Source organism: Falco biarmicus, chromosome 4, assembly GCF_023638135.1.
Source record: "Falco biarmicus isolate bFalBia1 chromosome 4, bFalBia1.pri, whole genome shotgun sequence".
Lineage (NCBI taxonomy): Eukaryota > Metazoa > Chordata > Aves > Falconiformes > Falconidae > Falco > Falco biarmicus.
In genome coordinates this window covers 100,432,834-100,448,433 of record NC_079291.1, presented here as the reverse complement: position 1 = coordinate 100,448,433, position 15,600 = coordinate 100,432,834, and the positions used below count along the sequence as shown (strand labels likewise).

Genomic DNA, 15,600 nt, shown 5'->3' with positions numbered 1-15,600 from the left:
CATCTCAGAAGGCAACAACAACCTGGAGTGAACAGAACTTAGTCTGCCTCATCCCTTGGTCCTCTTGCCAGACTCATAGGGGGTCTTCGGGAAAAACAGTCAGGGGTCTGGAGAGCCCTGGCCCGTCAGCTGGCAGTTTTTGGTGGCTGTTCTTCAGGGAAAGACTTTAATCCCTAGGTGCCCATTAGTCTCAGAGTGATTCTTGCAGGGAGAAGATCTGGACCCACTGCACCATTGCTCCCATGGAGACTCAGAAGTGATTTCAACACCAGTAACGTTGATGGTTTCTTCTTCCAGTGGAGGCCAAGCAATCAAAAAGCACAGAGACATCCTGGTTTGCAGATTACAAGAGCATCACGTTCATGCCCCTGTTGTCGTGAATGGGAAGCAATGGCTGTTGCAAAGCAGGGTGTCCTCTCCTTGGGCCTGAGGCATGCTTCATACCACAGATCCTTCACATCACTCTTTCAGATGTGGGATTTACAGAAGAGCCAACTGAAGCGCCTTGGCACCAAAACCTCTGCCGTGCTGAGCCTTTCTTTTGCAATCTAATCCTGTGACTACTGGTCTTACTGCTTGCTCCTTCCATCCAAGCATCACACAAACGTAAATTAAGTCCCACAGTAGCACCATAATGCATTACTGTCCCCATTTTACAGGAAAGGGAACTGCAGCACATGGCAATTGAGTCGTTTGTCCTGGGTCACACAGTGAGTCACCGTCAGTCTCAAGCAGACTCTGAAGCCCTTCCTCCTTCACACTAACCACTCACCGGAGCTTGAATTTCCTCAAAACCTGCTTGCTCTAATTTATTAACCACAGTTTTACTGCAGCTGCAAACCTGTTCCACAGCAGTCAGAAACCACAGAAGGCACTCGGGTCCCAGCGCGGCTGACAGGCGAGGCATGAGGGCTCTGGCAAAGGGAGAGCTGAAACATCTCACACCTCCCAAGGACTTTGAGATGAGAAAAACTTCTGAGGGCAACTTCAAATCTGTTGCATCATCTCCCTGTTAGCCAGCATCTGAAAAGTTAAGGTTTGATTCACCTGAAAGGTGAATCAAAATTTCAAGCACTATTGTCCTGATTACAGAGCTTGCTACAAAGAAAATTAATGAATAATAATTTCAAGAAGGGATTTAAAATTTCCATTTTCATTTTATTGTCAAAGTAAATATATTTTTATGAAGAACAAAAGAAAATATACAGAATTGTAACTTATGTACACTGGCTTTATAGGTATTTTTGTTTCCAATTTACACAAATTTGATATGTTATTAAAAGATATTTTATATAGATATGCATCTATGTACAGTTTTATTTACATACATTCATAGGATGTGATATAAACCAGTCAATAGATGATAGTTCATTTATATTAATTTCTAGAGGACAAAAGGAATGCATTTGCTTTAGCTAGACCTGCTGTTCTTGCACAGTGCGGGCTCCTGCTCTGCCTAGCACTAGAATCGCAGTCTCCTATCTCCCATTTTGCCAACAAAAAGACAAACAGATGCCATCTGTGAACGGAAAGGAAATGCAACATCCATTATAAAATCGTTTCTAATTACTGAATTCTATTTTCTTCTAAAAGCTTCTTACAATCACCAGAGTTCAAGAGAAAAACAAAACAAGAAGAAACACAAACAAAATCACTTGCCTGCTACCATCTGATTATTTGAATTCCCTTCTTAGCCACCTACCACACAACTTTGTTTCTTTTGGCTACTGTTCTCACCCATTCGCCCACCCCAGCTGCATGGAGCTCTGACATGGCTGTCAGTAAGGGAGATTAACACTGAAGACCAGCCTTGGACAGAAGATCTCATGGTGCTGTCCCACCAATCCACAGTGCCTCCCACCCCCCCAGGTACAGGTACATCCTACAAGACCCTGCAGGCCAGCAGACAGAGACTTAAGCTCCAACCAGTGAGGCGTTGACTTGCAGCGGATGCTCAGGATGCTCGGTGCTCACCAGGACCACTGAGCACCTCCAGGGCTGGTACTCTGGTTTCTCCCCCAAGATCACACAAGACGGCAGGAGCAGAGACAAGAACAAAGCTCAGCCATTCTCACAAACATCTTCCTGCTGCTTTATATGCTAGACAACAGCTCTTCTACTAAAGACAGTGGATGCTGCAAACCAGTCAAAGGAAAGTAGCGTTTCCTTCGACACATGGGCATCCTTTCACCCCATGGCAGCACAGGACAGGAGAAGCATGCACACAGTACGTGCTCAGCCACACCAAAAGGCTCCACTCCAAGCCATTTCATCCAGCCTGAGCTTCCAGGTTTGCTTGGGATATGCCTTTGCTTAAATATATATATATGTATGTATGAATATATATACATAAATATTTATATATAGCCCTAGCCAAGGAAAAGGTAAATGTGAACCAGAGAAATCAGAGAGGCGCAGAGGTGCATTCCAGCCCTCTCCATGCCTTGCCTCCCCCTGTCCCCAGCTCCCACTGTTCCTCCTCCTATGGCCAGCCCCTACACATCCTTGGCTCAGGCAACCCAAAAACAAAGGAGTTGTTTTCGTTTCAAAAGGAATTTGCTGTTTCCAAACTGGACAAATAGAGCAGCTTAATAAAAACTCACAATGAATGGCCTGTACATGAGCAAAGCCCTCAGGAATGCCAGGGCTATAATTAACTAGCAGCAAGCAACTCTTACATTTTCCTGTGCAGCAGAAAACAGCTAAAAATAAAACACTGTAATTTCCAAAAGAAGCAGCAGCAAAGAAGGGAAAGATAGAAGGAAAGGCAAATAAGATCTTGGGGAGGGGAGGGGAGGTGGGCAGGGAAGAGAATGAAAGAGAAAAAAAAAGAGAGAGACAAAAAGAAAGAAGCACCCCCCTCCCCTGACCCAAAAAGAGCTTCATTCTCAAATAATTTTTAAAGGACATAGGACGCTCGGACATGGTGTTATCAAGTAACAGCATTGACTGTTCTGTGGAGACAAATAAATTATCACTAGAAACATAGTGAGCAAAGTGCTGTCATGGGCGGTCGTAGGATGGCTGGGCGGGAAGGGGAAAGAGGGACCCATCAGTTCATGGAGCGGACGGAGCGGTTGCTTCGTGGGAACCGATGCACCTTGACATGTTTGGACAAGTGGTCGCTTCGAGCAAACTTCTTCTCACAGACGGGACACTGATAGGGTTTCACCCCTGAGTGGGAGCGCCTGTGCCGGGACAGCTCATCTGACCTGGAGAACCTGCAAGACAAGAGAAGACTTTTCAGAGAAACGTTTTCTTACCTTGCCAAGTCTCTCACAGTGGGAAAAAAAGTCCCCTCAGGCCACTGGGACACTCCACTTGTGGCAAAGCCCAAACACACAAACTGAAAGGGACACGCAACGGGGCTAGGCTGGTCCCACCAGCAGCTGGCAGCAGTGATGGAAACACACGATTGTCAACCTCATCCCGTGTCAACTCTGGACTCACAGCAACATATGGAGGCAACGTTTGTACCAACCCTAAACCCAAAAACATGGATACAGATCAACAAAACCAGCACTGCTCTTGATCACCCTCCCAATCCCCTCCAAAGCCTGTCCCACAACTTCCCTCATGCAAATTCAAGCACGGACCCTTCTCAAACAGATAACAACCAATGTCCTGCAGGTGAGGTCTGCTCCAAGCTCCCACTGACACAACCACAATGGACATCCAGTAATTGCAACTAGTTTGACACAGACCCCAGACAACAGCCAGGCATAACTACCCAGAAGCTACATCACTTATCAGATCCCTCTGAAAAATTGGGTTTTGTATGTGGTCCTGCAGGCTAAATAAAGAGCTATTAACATCTCCGTACTAGAGATGCTCAACACGGTAACAGCTGAAATCCTGGTGGGCCCCAGTGGCCATCAGTACGGTTACTTCATGGGTAAACTGAAAACATGATTGAGCCTTTAATTACCAATATTGTCTCCCAGAGTCATTTCAATATAAGCTGTTTCCTACCTTCCATCTCCACAGAAAAATCCTCAAATAGCCCCTGTGAATCCCACAGGCTTTACTGAACTCAAATAAGCTAATCCTTTGGTCTTAACAGCAGGGCTGGCTCTATTTCCAGCTTGGATGTGACTGGGAGTCACAGGGTTAATTAATAATGTCACGCTAAAACAGCCCTGTCCAGATGGGTACAAAAAATTTGCTGCCTGACAAAGGGCAATTAAGTGTTTTGTTGCCAGAGCAGTAACAAAGAGTGGCATAGAAGGAGAGCTTGCAAGAAATGGTATCAGCTGTTTATTTACAATAAATAAATGAAGTCATGGGCACTAGCTGAATAAATGGGGGAAAGAACATGTAGGAAAATGTGCCCTTCTGGAGCAAAATATCACATCACCAAAGAGTGAATACGCTATTTTTATGAAAGGGGGAAAACAGGACTGCTGGGCTTCTATGAATAAGGCCTTCATGCAAGAAAAATAAGTTTCCACATAAAGGTTTTAATTAGCTCTGATCTACCGCTGCCAGTTGAAGAACAGGACACAGGCACTGGGAAAACTGGGAATGGTTTCTTCAGTTCCCACAGCTCTTCAGTCCAATGATGCTACCCAGAGAGCATTCAGCCAGCACAAAGCAGATGCAGACACTCACTGCTGGTAAGATACAGTGTGGACACATCTCTCCCAGGGGCATTTCTAGGACAGATTCCTTCACCCATTCTCTTGCTTTTCTCCCTTTCCTTGCTTTGGTGAGAGTCACATTGACCATTAAGACCAATGGCAGGTGCCCTAATGGAGCCATCAACCTGTTCCTTGTCTGGCATGCATCTTCTTCAAGGTTTCTCTTCACCCCTAGTACCTGCACATTGGCTTTCTTTAGCACCCCTGCTCCTTCCAGCCACAGCTTCCCAAAACCATAGTCTAGAGCTGGGAGCAGCAGGGCCAGGGATTTCTCCCCAGTCCTTAGCAGTGAGCTAGTCGCAGTGCTGCATCCCTGGAGGGATGCTCTTGTAGAGCAATGGATGAGTGGGCCTAAGCATCTTTCTGGAGAGGGCAGGATGTTGTCTGTGCAGACTGCCTCAGCGGGACTCAGTGCTGGACAAGGAACAGACCTGTTGCCAGTGGTGGCAACCACATCCAGCGAAACGAGGGAGCGAAGAGGGAAAAGCACCTCCGCAAAGAGCCATCTTCTCATATACAGGCTTATCACCCAAAGGAGTAAAACCAGATGTGGCCAGGTTGCCTTGTCCCATGTCCTTGGCCAGTAAAGTCACCATCTGCAGCAGAAGCGCAGCAGCACACGGCTAATCCTGCGCAAGAGCTCCACAAGTGCATTTTGATGGGAATTGCATGGATGATGAGGGAAAAAGAGGTACATGTCAGGACTAAGCAGCTCCACTCATACCCTGGGAGCTCGGATGAGTTCATCCAACAAAAATACACTCTGCCTCATAACTATGTCCTTAGCTGAAGAGGCAGGAATGTTGCAATACTGTTCCCCAGCAGTCACAGAAAGCTCGGCTTACAGAGCCTACAGAAATAAACCTTGAGCTGTCATGTTTACAAAAAAACAACGCAAAAAGGGACAAGGAAGCCAGGAGGATCTGGTGGTCTGGCTCTACAGTGAAATGAGAGTTGCAGCACGTTCTGGCACTGATACCACCCCACGAAAACATCAAATAATCCCCAGTGGAATGCCAAATTCAAAAGAAAAACGGTACCCCCAAGGAACGCCTCACCATCCCAAGTCACTGCCATTTCCAGGAGGATTCCTCCTTCAGAAAAGAAAGGTGGAAGGATCTGGGCAATCCCACAGCAACTAGAAGAGTCTCCTTCATCCTTCTATCTGGTGGGACCCCAAAGGACCTGTAATTCCACCTCCTTTGAAGGTAAATCATAGAGCTCCCTGATAATAGGATGTGTCCTGTGTCTCCCGGCCATGCAAGGACATTGCTATGTGGCTCAGAAAGGTCATTAGCTTCAGCCTGGTACTCCATGGTCCCTACCAAGGCCACCAGTCATTGAGACTAACTCAGGCTGTACTTCTCTGCAGTGGACAGGAGGCTCTGGACCCATCCTGCCCATCCCCAAAGCTCTGCTCCGGTAAGCCAGCACACCTCCTGCACATCTGCAAACCCCTTTGCACAGCACCAGCAAAAAAGGCCAAGGCGAGACACCTGCCCTGACCTGTCCCACACATGGTCCTCCCCACACTCACTCAGTCCCATACACGCTCCTGGCCACGCTCATTACAAGCCTTTAAACCCTCCCTGCCAAACCAGGCAGAGCTCGTATTGCATGCTGTCACCTGCAGAGCCAGCTGCAAGGAAAAACCTCCTGCCAGAAGATGTGGCAGGGCATTTAAACACGATTGCCTAATCCCCCAGGCCCTACAACAACTGCAGCTTTGTACGCTGCTGCACCAGGGGAGGGAAAACAAGAGGTGCTGGTCCATGCCATAGCACAGCTGCTGGGGACTGGCCCATGCTGCAACTCAGCTTTGGTCAGGGCTGTCCCAGCAGCAGCACTAAGCAGGGGCTGCGGTGTTCCAGAGGTATAAACTGGCATGACACGGATCAGCGCATTGACCGGTACAGCGGGCTATGGAACGCAACGGGTCACCAGCCATTTATGAATGCCTCTCTGCAGCCTGCTGAAAACAGCTCTTGCCCCCGGCCAAGGAAGGACACAAGCAAACAGGGTTCAGCCTTCTCCACGGAGGTGCCTGGGGCTCTCCAGCTGTCCTAGGGGCTTGGCAAAAGGGTTTGCCGCGTGCACACCCTTACCTTGATGCATTTAAAGCAAGCAACTTCACCATAGCAGGGCTGGCCAGAGGGCTGGGAAAGCTTTAACCCCCCACAGCTCAGCCACCTTGTGCTAGGCAACACTTTGTTTTTGAAATCACTATCTTCAGCGAGGTCTGATCTTGAGTGTCTTTGGTGAAAAAATAAATATGCAAGCGCCAGAATGCAGGGAAAGGAGGAGGAAAGCAGAACCCAGCAGTGTTTTAGTGCTTAAATTCATCTGAGGTTATATAAAACTGGGAGCAAACAGAGAGTCCAGATGCATTTGACTTAAGTCATGTGAGACCACAGCTCTTGCTGAACTTCTGGAAAAAGTAAACATGCTTTACTGATGAAAGGGGACTGAGCAATTCAGCGCTCAACTGGGTCTGGCCTTTGATGTGGGAGCAGCACGTAGGGGATGGGATGTGCAGCAATTTCAGCCCAGTGCTATGGACTGTCGTAAGCACAGGGAGCAGCTCCGCAAGCGCTGCCTCTCCTGCTGGCTATAAACCTGCCCCCTTGGAGCAGGGCCCTTCCAAAGTTTGGGGTGTTGGCGTTTGGGGTACCAGCCTGGGCTGGGAAATGCACAAGACACACTGCAAGAGAGTTTCAAAAGCCCTTCCAGCAGCTGTTTGTGGACAAGACAACACAGTCATCGTAGCTAAGGGGATTAATTTCTCATCCCTGTTGGGCTCCTCATCATTAAAATGTTGTGGCTGGCTGAGAGTGAAAGTTCAGTGTGCTCCTGGTTGTGGGATCTGCACTTCTCTTGGCCCACCTTACACCTGCATCCTGCTTTTGATCCACACCATTCACTGTAACGCTGAGAAAAAGGCAGGCACCCTGGTGTAAATTAAATCTCCATCCCTTACCACTCAATATTTTTCCAAATGTTCCCCTTGGTTTTGCAGCCAGGGAAACACCAGCTCTGTAATAAGGCAGAGCTGGAGAACGTCACGCACAGGCAACCCTTCAGGCTCCTGCTCTCGAGCCACAAAAGTCACTGGGAGTGTTGGTGCAAGTCTCAGCGCGGATCAGACAAACCTGCACATGCCACGTGCATTTGTCACAAAAATGAGAGTTTTGCTCACATCCCAGCGCAAGGAAAGCCAACACGACACCCACAGGCACATTCACTGGCAGGAGGCACATCTGCTGCCTGCACACACATACTCCTGCAACCAAACGAAAGGGAGCAAGTGCCTCCACCACAGGTCAGGAGCAAACCAGCAAGCAGCTTACGGGACCGGTCAGCCAGATAACATGGCTTTCATTTCAGCGCATCCTGCGCAGCAAGCCACTGAGCCCGGCTCATGAGAAGTGCCACCAGTACACAAGGAAAGAAAATCACCACCAGTTTGTCAAGCCACCAGAAACTGAAATGGGAAAGAAAACTACCGAAGAAATTAATAGTATTGATCTGCTCATTCATTCCAAGAAGCAAACTCCCAACTGGACCAGTTGGGGAGTAGAGGATTCAGCCTCGTTCTGACCTTTTCTCTCAAGCCAATCCATCCATCTCTAACTGCTGCATGTCTCACATGCTTGCATTTTTACACAACCCTCTCCTGTTACTTTTTACCTCATCTGTTCCCCATGGTCACAACCCATGTCCTCATTAGACACTGCTTGCTGAAGCTCTGCAGGATATTCTTTGAAAGAAATCTGCTTTAATTTAATACAAGGGAGTTAAAGTTTTGTTTTCTGCCATCGTAATAGTTTGTGGTGCAGGCAGGCAGGCAAGTAATGAAGCTAACTGGAAAGAGAGAAGGCGGCTTCCACTGAAGTTTCCTTAAAATAAGAAGTTGATGTTTTTAACAAAGTATTTTCAACTAGCATTGACAATTAAAAAAAATGTAAAAAAAAATAAATCAAGAGATACCCTCTGCAAAATATTTTGCTCAATCAGACCTGCAACCTTTCATTCAAGCAACACTTAACTCCACCTCAGCCTTCTGGTTATGTTGTTACATCTGACAGCTTTTTGCAGCTCCGAGTGGCACCCACGCATTTTTCTGAATCAACGCAGAGAATAAAACCCAGAGTCTGCTGGAGTGTCACTGCCAGCATTCCCAGAAGGAGTGGGATGGAGCACATTTTTACAAAACTGCACAGAATACTGCTTTTAACCACACTCACTTATCACAGCCCTTCCGTGATCGCATTTAGCCCCGTGCAGACGGAGCCACATGCAGCAGTTCTGCCCTAAACCGCCCAGTTCACTTACAGCCCTCAGCCACTACCAGCGGCAGCTGGTGTGTTGCAACCAAACCAATGTGAACGCAAGGTACTGCCTGCAGTAACAAGCTTAATCTGACCCTCTTGGAATGAAATACAAATTACAATGGACTACTTTTATTATATTTTTTTTTAAGACGCTAAAACAGCTGATGCCAGCAGGTGATGCTCTGCTATTTCATTTATCAAAGCCCCTGGATTACATAACAGGAAGAAAAAGGTCTTAATTCTCAAACCAACCAAACAAGCTTTGGAAACAGAAACAGTTTCTAAATCAGAGTGCAAACCTACTTGCTCGGCAAGTTAGGTCAAGTGACCAAAAAAGGGGAAAGAGGATTGGGCAGTGCTGCACCCCAATACTAACCTCCATCCGCAACCCGGCCACGTGCATGCAAAAGGCTTTTCTCCTGTATGCCTCCTCAGGTGGGCTTTCAAATGGCTGCTTTTTGTGTACATCTTGGTACAACCAGGAAAAGAACACTTGTGCATTTTAATGAGTTCTGCCGCAGGGTTCTTTTGAAATTTCTGACCCATGATGATTCCCGTCTGACCCTGGATCATGCCTCCTGGCCCAATTGGCTTGGCAGCGATGGGGACGGGAGCAATGCGGACAAATTTAGAGGACAAGTTCAAATTGGATGACTGAACTATCTGAGGCACAAGGGCAAATGTCTGTCCTTGGATGTTGACTAGCAGCTGTGCAATTTTAATGTTCTCTTGTGCTGGTCCTTGGGAACTGGGGCTCGTGTTGGACTCCTGTTTGACCTGTACAGGCTGAATCTGAAGCATAACTGGTATCCCATTCTCCAGGGCCATTCCTCCATTTGAAGCTTGGCCACCTTCCGTTGAGCTGTTCAACTGTTCATTTTTACTCTCTTTTAAAGTAGCACTGGGTAACATATGGTCCTTTTGCTGTAGTGAAGCAACAGAAACTTGGCTGCAAGCTCTCAAGTCCTTGGTCTCGCTTTTAGGTCTTTCTTTGAGCTCCAACTCCATGTTCTCCTCCAGAAACTCCTCAATTTCCTCAAGTGTGGGCTGAAATGGTCCTGAGTCTTCCATATCCACAGCAAACTCAGGCAACCTAAAGTACTCCTCTTTCACTATCGGCTGAAGTCTCCTTTTGTCCCACCATGACGCAGAGGTGTTCCCCAAAGATGCCTGGGACAATAAGTAATCTAAGATGCTGTCTTGACTTTCTGCGCTGGATGTGCTTCCATAGCTGGAGCTGAGAACCTGGGAGTCAGGGCTGGAACAAGAACAAAAGCTGGACGAGTCACTGTCATCTTCCGACAGGGGAGAGGGCAGCATTTGGTAGGACCTCAGCCCTGCTGTCATGTCCCCAAAGTACCCAAGAGAAGATCTGGTAGATGAAAAGGATTCATCAGTAGGCAGCAAGTGATCCACCATTCCTGGGCGATCTCTTAGGGGTATCCCAACAGCATATACCAGGCGGCGAAAGTTCAGGTGATAGCCTGAGTGTAGGAAAACAAAACAACAACAGTCAGAAGTTGGTTTAATCATTTATCTCCATGAACTAAAGCTCGTAAAGCCCTCTAGCTCACAGGAAAGTCCAAAGCTTCCCGTCTCGCTTAGCACACATGCTGCTACACGCTTTGATATGTCTGTACCACCCCCTAAGGACTGTCAGGGCTGAAGCATTTTGCAGGATTGCACCATGTATTTGCAGAAGAATTCTTTCAGAAATCACTTCCCAACTGTGCGGGCTCTAGATTTACAGCTCCCTTCCAGAATATTACTGGCAAGAGAAAATAAATTATGGGCTTTCACCTAACAGTGAAACCTAGAGCCAAAGAAGAGAATGGAGAGAAAAAATGAAGTGTTGAAACTTCTACCACCAAAAAACCCCACAAATAAAAAAAGCAGTTTATTGTTGGTGGCCATAAAATGCAAACCTTTTCCTTATCTTGTAGCTTTCCACAACCTTATTTTTAACTTCCTCAGCTCCACAAATACAGGCTAATCAGCATAATACAAGGATCAATCTATCAGGAGCCAAAAATATTTACTGTGCTTCAGCATTTACTAGGTGGATTTTCCCCTCCAGATGTAATGAATCTGTGCCAGTGTCATCATCACCTGCACTGCCCTTAATAAGGCTGGCTCTGCACTGAGCTAATTACCATGTCCTGGCAAGCCAGCTGGTGGCGGGGTTCACCTCACCACTCTGTACTCCTCTCTGGGTACAGAGGTCGAGGTAAACTGAACCTCACACCAGCTGCTAAACTGGGAGGGCTTGTACGGACCCCCTGGCATCCCAATCTGCCATGACCTACGGTGGGCAGCCACACTCCCCCGGTTTCCCCCACACACGTTGAGGCCGTGACCAGGTAGCATCCCGCAAGCCCTCACTCATGTGAGCCGTGATCCCGCTACAACCCCACAGAGGCACAGGGGCAAAACCCATCCTTCCCAGCGCTGCCCACCACAATGCTCTCTGACAGCAGCGACTGTCCTGTGCTTTCCCAGTCTGGAAGCCAACCAGACTTCCTAGAAAGGTTTCTGGGGAGGGGAAGGCAGGAGGGGGCATCTGTGTATTTGTTTTCTTTTTTCCTCGCTCCCAGAGGCAAAAAAAAAAAAAAAAAAAAAATTGCTTACAGATGGAGACTATGCCTCTTACAGAGCAAATGCAGAGACCTCCGGATGGAGCAAACACTGGCCCTCAGTCATTCGCTCAAGGTGACTGATTGAAAACAGAGCTGTATATGTGCATAATAAAACAACTCTTTCTGTGGAAGGTATGTGGACTGCAGAGATAGAAGTCATTTGATCAGCCTATGAGGTTTTGTGTGTGTGTGAATTAGGAGGCATGTGACCCAGCGCGAAGGAAATGCCAGTCAATCTTGTTACACGCTGTCATTTTCCACAGGCTCTGCCGCTGCGCTTTGGACGCTTTGCCATGAATAGTCAATAGCTCCCAGTTTTGTGCAAGGAAGGGGATGGCTGTTACTGCTATTGCAGGGCATCCTTGCTGCCTGATCTCCAAAATTTGCCCTGTCTTTGCCTTCTCTAGAGAAGAATCAAAAGGCATCTCCGTGCTCAGTGCTGCAGTGAACGCAGAGAGAGGTATTTTGCACAACACCCTTAAAGTGCTCCATCCCGTTGGCAGCATCTATTAATATTTCACAGGAAACAGGGGGAGGAAAAACAGTATTTCTTAAAGATACAGCTTCCTCCTTCATACGCACATGGAGGAAGTAGGGGCAGGTTGAAAGAAAGACTCAAAAGTGAGATTGCACATTTTCCTGGTATGCACGGCCCCGTCAGTCAGCTATGCCTCCGAACCCAATAATGAAATACCCACATGTGCCAAACGCGAGGAAGTTCAAACAGAGGTTAGTGGCTCTGTTTTGTGACCTTAGCCTATAATCATTTCTCTACAGTAAGAGTGAAGAGTCAGAAGAGCTGAACTATTTCTAACACACAGGACTTTTGGTTTTTTTAAATCTCTGTGTTGACAGAAAGTTACTTGAGCAGAAGTGCCGGAGCTGAGCTATTCCCAGTTTTGAAACAGAAAAAAACTTCCGAGAAGTTTGTATTGGCTTCCAGTAAGAGTTCACCCAAGCAGCTTGCTTCTCTCTTGCATCAAGAACTGGTGACTGCCTTGTGAAATGCGGGGCAGAAAGGAGGACTTGCCCTCAGACAGTGTCTGATCCTCCCTCCTATGTCTGCATTGTTCCAACATGAACTCCTGGAGAATGGTGCTGTGAGTGAAATCTGGACTGCAACGCGTTTCTTTCCTAAGAAAAGCTGGCGTGCTCTGCGTGCAGGGAAAAAGCGTGCAGAGAAAAAGTGTGCACCAAAAGCAGTTGGTAAAGTTCTTTTTTTAAAAAAAAAAAAAGTTCGATTTCTATAAATGCGTATGACAACTAGGATGCCACATATCAAAGCATCCATATATTTTACTGGGAACAGAAGTAAACCCTAAGTTGAATAAGGGCTTAAAGGAGGGCAAGGGGCAGGGAGGAGGATCAACAAGCCCTTGCAACTGCTGTGAGCAAGATACCTCCGCAGAAAGCAGCCAGCACGCTTATTTCCCCGTCTCTTTTGACAGGGAGCAATGTCACTCTGTGTAACCGGAGTAATTTTAAGAAGAGAGGGCACTGTCAGCGGCAAATAGATCCAGGCACATTATGGGCCAGATCCACTTTCCGCGCACTCTCAAAACTTGCAGAACAGCCAAGAAGATTCTGGGGAATGCCTGGAATGCAGCATCGGGCCCAGGCTATATTTTATCCTAAAGGCCAGACTAACAACCAAAAGACTTTCATCCCGACTTTGCCTGAAGACACAGCCAAAACCAGAAGATTAAAAAACAAAAACAAAAAAAAAAAAAAACCAGCCAGGGCTGTGCAAGCTATTAAAACTAACGATGCTGTTTACATAAAGCACTTTCATCTCCAGGAGCCTTGAAAACACGTTAGATATGTGAGCGGAGCTGAGCACCAGCCGCTTCTGGAGTGAAATCCAGCAGCTGCCACCAGCCCACGGCAGCACGATGGGCTCTGACTTTTAAGAGTTCCCTGGGTTGTTATGATGTCCTTTCTAGCAGAAACATGTTGTTTTGTTTTCAACCTGTCCTTCTCATCACTAGCAAAAAAAAAAAAAAAAAAAAAAGGACAAAAAACCCCAAACAAACCCAACTCCAAAACAGGGGGCATATTCTGACTCTGAATAATGTTCTAATGTTCAAATGTTCAGTCCTGGGAACCTGCTGAAAGGCCGGGACATACCTCCCAGCCTGTCATTTCTGGATGGCCAGCCCAGGACAACTAATCCCAGGGCACTATATGGGCTCAGATACGCCGACAGTCATTTCCTATGTATACTGCTATAGCTTTTTCTAGTTTACGACTAATCTCTTTAGGGTTTTCTCTTGTTCCCTAGAAGATTTTAAACCTGTTCAGGCTGACTCCTGCTCCACAGACAGAGCCATAAACCAGGCAGTGGATCAGGCCCAGCATTTCGAAGAAATTAAAAAGCCTAAAAATAATAATAATAATAATAGAAAGAAGCCAAGAGTCAGGAGGAAAGCCATTTGCTCTTATCCCTTCTGCAAGGTGGCTCCGCTGCTCCTGGGACACGGAGGGGGAACAGGGGCTGGGGGGAGCGTTTAGGGTCTCTTCGTTGTTTCCTTCCAAACCCACCGCCTCCGGGAAGCTGCGGAAACGTTCCCAAAGCCTTGTTTTCTGGAAACTGCTCCCCTCCACCCCCAAACTTTGGCTTTCACAAAAGGCAGCCCTTTATCTGCAGCGCTTGCGTCCACCCCCCCGGCAGCAAATTGCCCCCAAATAACGGGGGGGGGGGGGGGGGGGGGGGGGGGGGAGGGGCGGCAATTCCCACCCCAGCACAAGCACAACCAGGTTTCCACGGCTGCAAAGCATTTGCTTGTTTCTTTTTTGGTTTGTGGATTGTTGTGTTTTTTGCCATTTTGTGGTTTTGAAAATTATTAATTTTTTTAATTGTTTTCCTGCTCCCTCCATCCCTTTTCAGGGGGGTTTGGGGGCCTGAGCTCCCCCTGGCCGCCCCCCAGCGTGGTCCCCTGGTCGAGATGACCGGGAGTAACAATTCCCCCCCCCCCCCCCCAGCCTGTCACACCATGGCACGGCACAGCTCCAGCCTGGACACAGCCCCCCGGCCCTGCACCCCCCCGCTGCACCGCCGGGGGGGTGTGGGGGGGTTTAACCTCCCCCCTTGGTGTCCCAGGAGCAGCGGCACAGCCACCAGCAGCCTCCCCCCGGGTACCGGCACCGGGGCACCGCCGGCGGGACGCGCAAACCCCCGCGCCCCACGCACCCCCTTACCTGAACAAGCCGGGGAGGGGGGAGAAAAATGCCAAGAACGGTCTGAAGAGTGCGAAAACAACACTGAAAATGAAAATATATATATATATATATAAAAACCCAACAAGACGATACAACAAAAATAAGAATAAAAAGCAAAAATAATTACAGAAATTTAAAAAACAAATAAAACCGCAAAATTAAAAAAAAAAACCAAAAAAACCAAAAAAAAACCAAAAAACAAACCAAACAACAAAACGCAGAACCCCCACGACGGTCAGAAGCAGCCCCGGCGGCAGCAGGGAGCGCGGCGCGGCGGGCGCAGCTCCCCCGGGAGGCGGTCGGGCTGCGGAGCGGCCCCGCTCCCGTAGTACTATATCCCCCTCACATGACGGGCGCCCGGCGGCGGCGGGGGAGGCCGGGGAGAGGCTCGACCGCGTCCGCCGCCCCCATTGGCCCCGCCGCGGCGGGGGCCGGCCCGACACCGGCCTCAATGGGCGCCGCCGCCCCGCCCGGCGCGGCGAGGCACGGCCCCGGGGCGGTGCGGAGGGACAGCGCACGGGCGAGCCCCGGGGGGCGCCAGGCCCCGGGCCCGCGGAGGGTCTGGGGGGGCTGGAGGGGTGCAGTCCCTGGGGGGTGCAGTCCCTGGGGATGCAGCCTTTGGGGGGGCGACGGGGGTGCAGTCCCTGGGGGGGTGCAGTCCTTTGGGGGGGCAAGGGCGGTGCAGTCCCTGGGAGGATGCAGCCCCTTGCAGGGGCGAGGGGGTTGCAGTCCCTGAGGGGTGCAGTCCCATGCCCCTTCCCTTCTGCCACCCTC

At 48.6% G+C, this 15,600-nt stretch overlaps 1 protein-coding gene across 2 annotated transcripts; it reads right to left on the bottom strand.

The window, feature by feature from the left end:
- Positions 1-1,137: 1,137 nt before the first annotated feature.
- Positions 1,138-15,167, bottom strand: KLF15 (KLF transcription factor 15). Of its 2 annotated transcripts, none has more exons than XM_056337215.1 (3): positions 14,806-15,167; positions 9,348-10,455; positions 1,138-3,221 (listed from the first exon to the last, which is right to left on the bottom strand). In XM_056337215.1, the coding sequence occupies exons 2-3, from the start codon at positions 10,388-10,390 to the stop codon at positions 3,053-3,055; spliced, it is 1,212 nt and encodes a 403-aa protein (XP_056193190.1). In that variant the 5' UTR covers positions 10,391-10,455; positions 14,806-15,167; the 3' UTR covers positions 1,138-3,052. The 2 variants fall into 2 exon arrangements, with proteins under 2 accessions (XP_056193190.1, XP_056193192.1); XM_056337217.1 differs by lacking the exon at positions 14,806-15,167 and adding an exon at positions 12,562-13,316.
- Between the last annotated feature and the right edge of the window lie 433 nt (positions 15,168-15,600).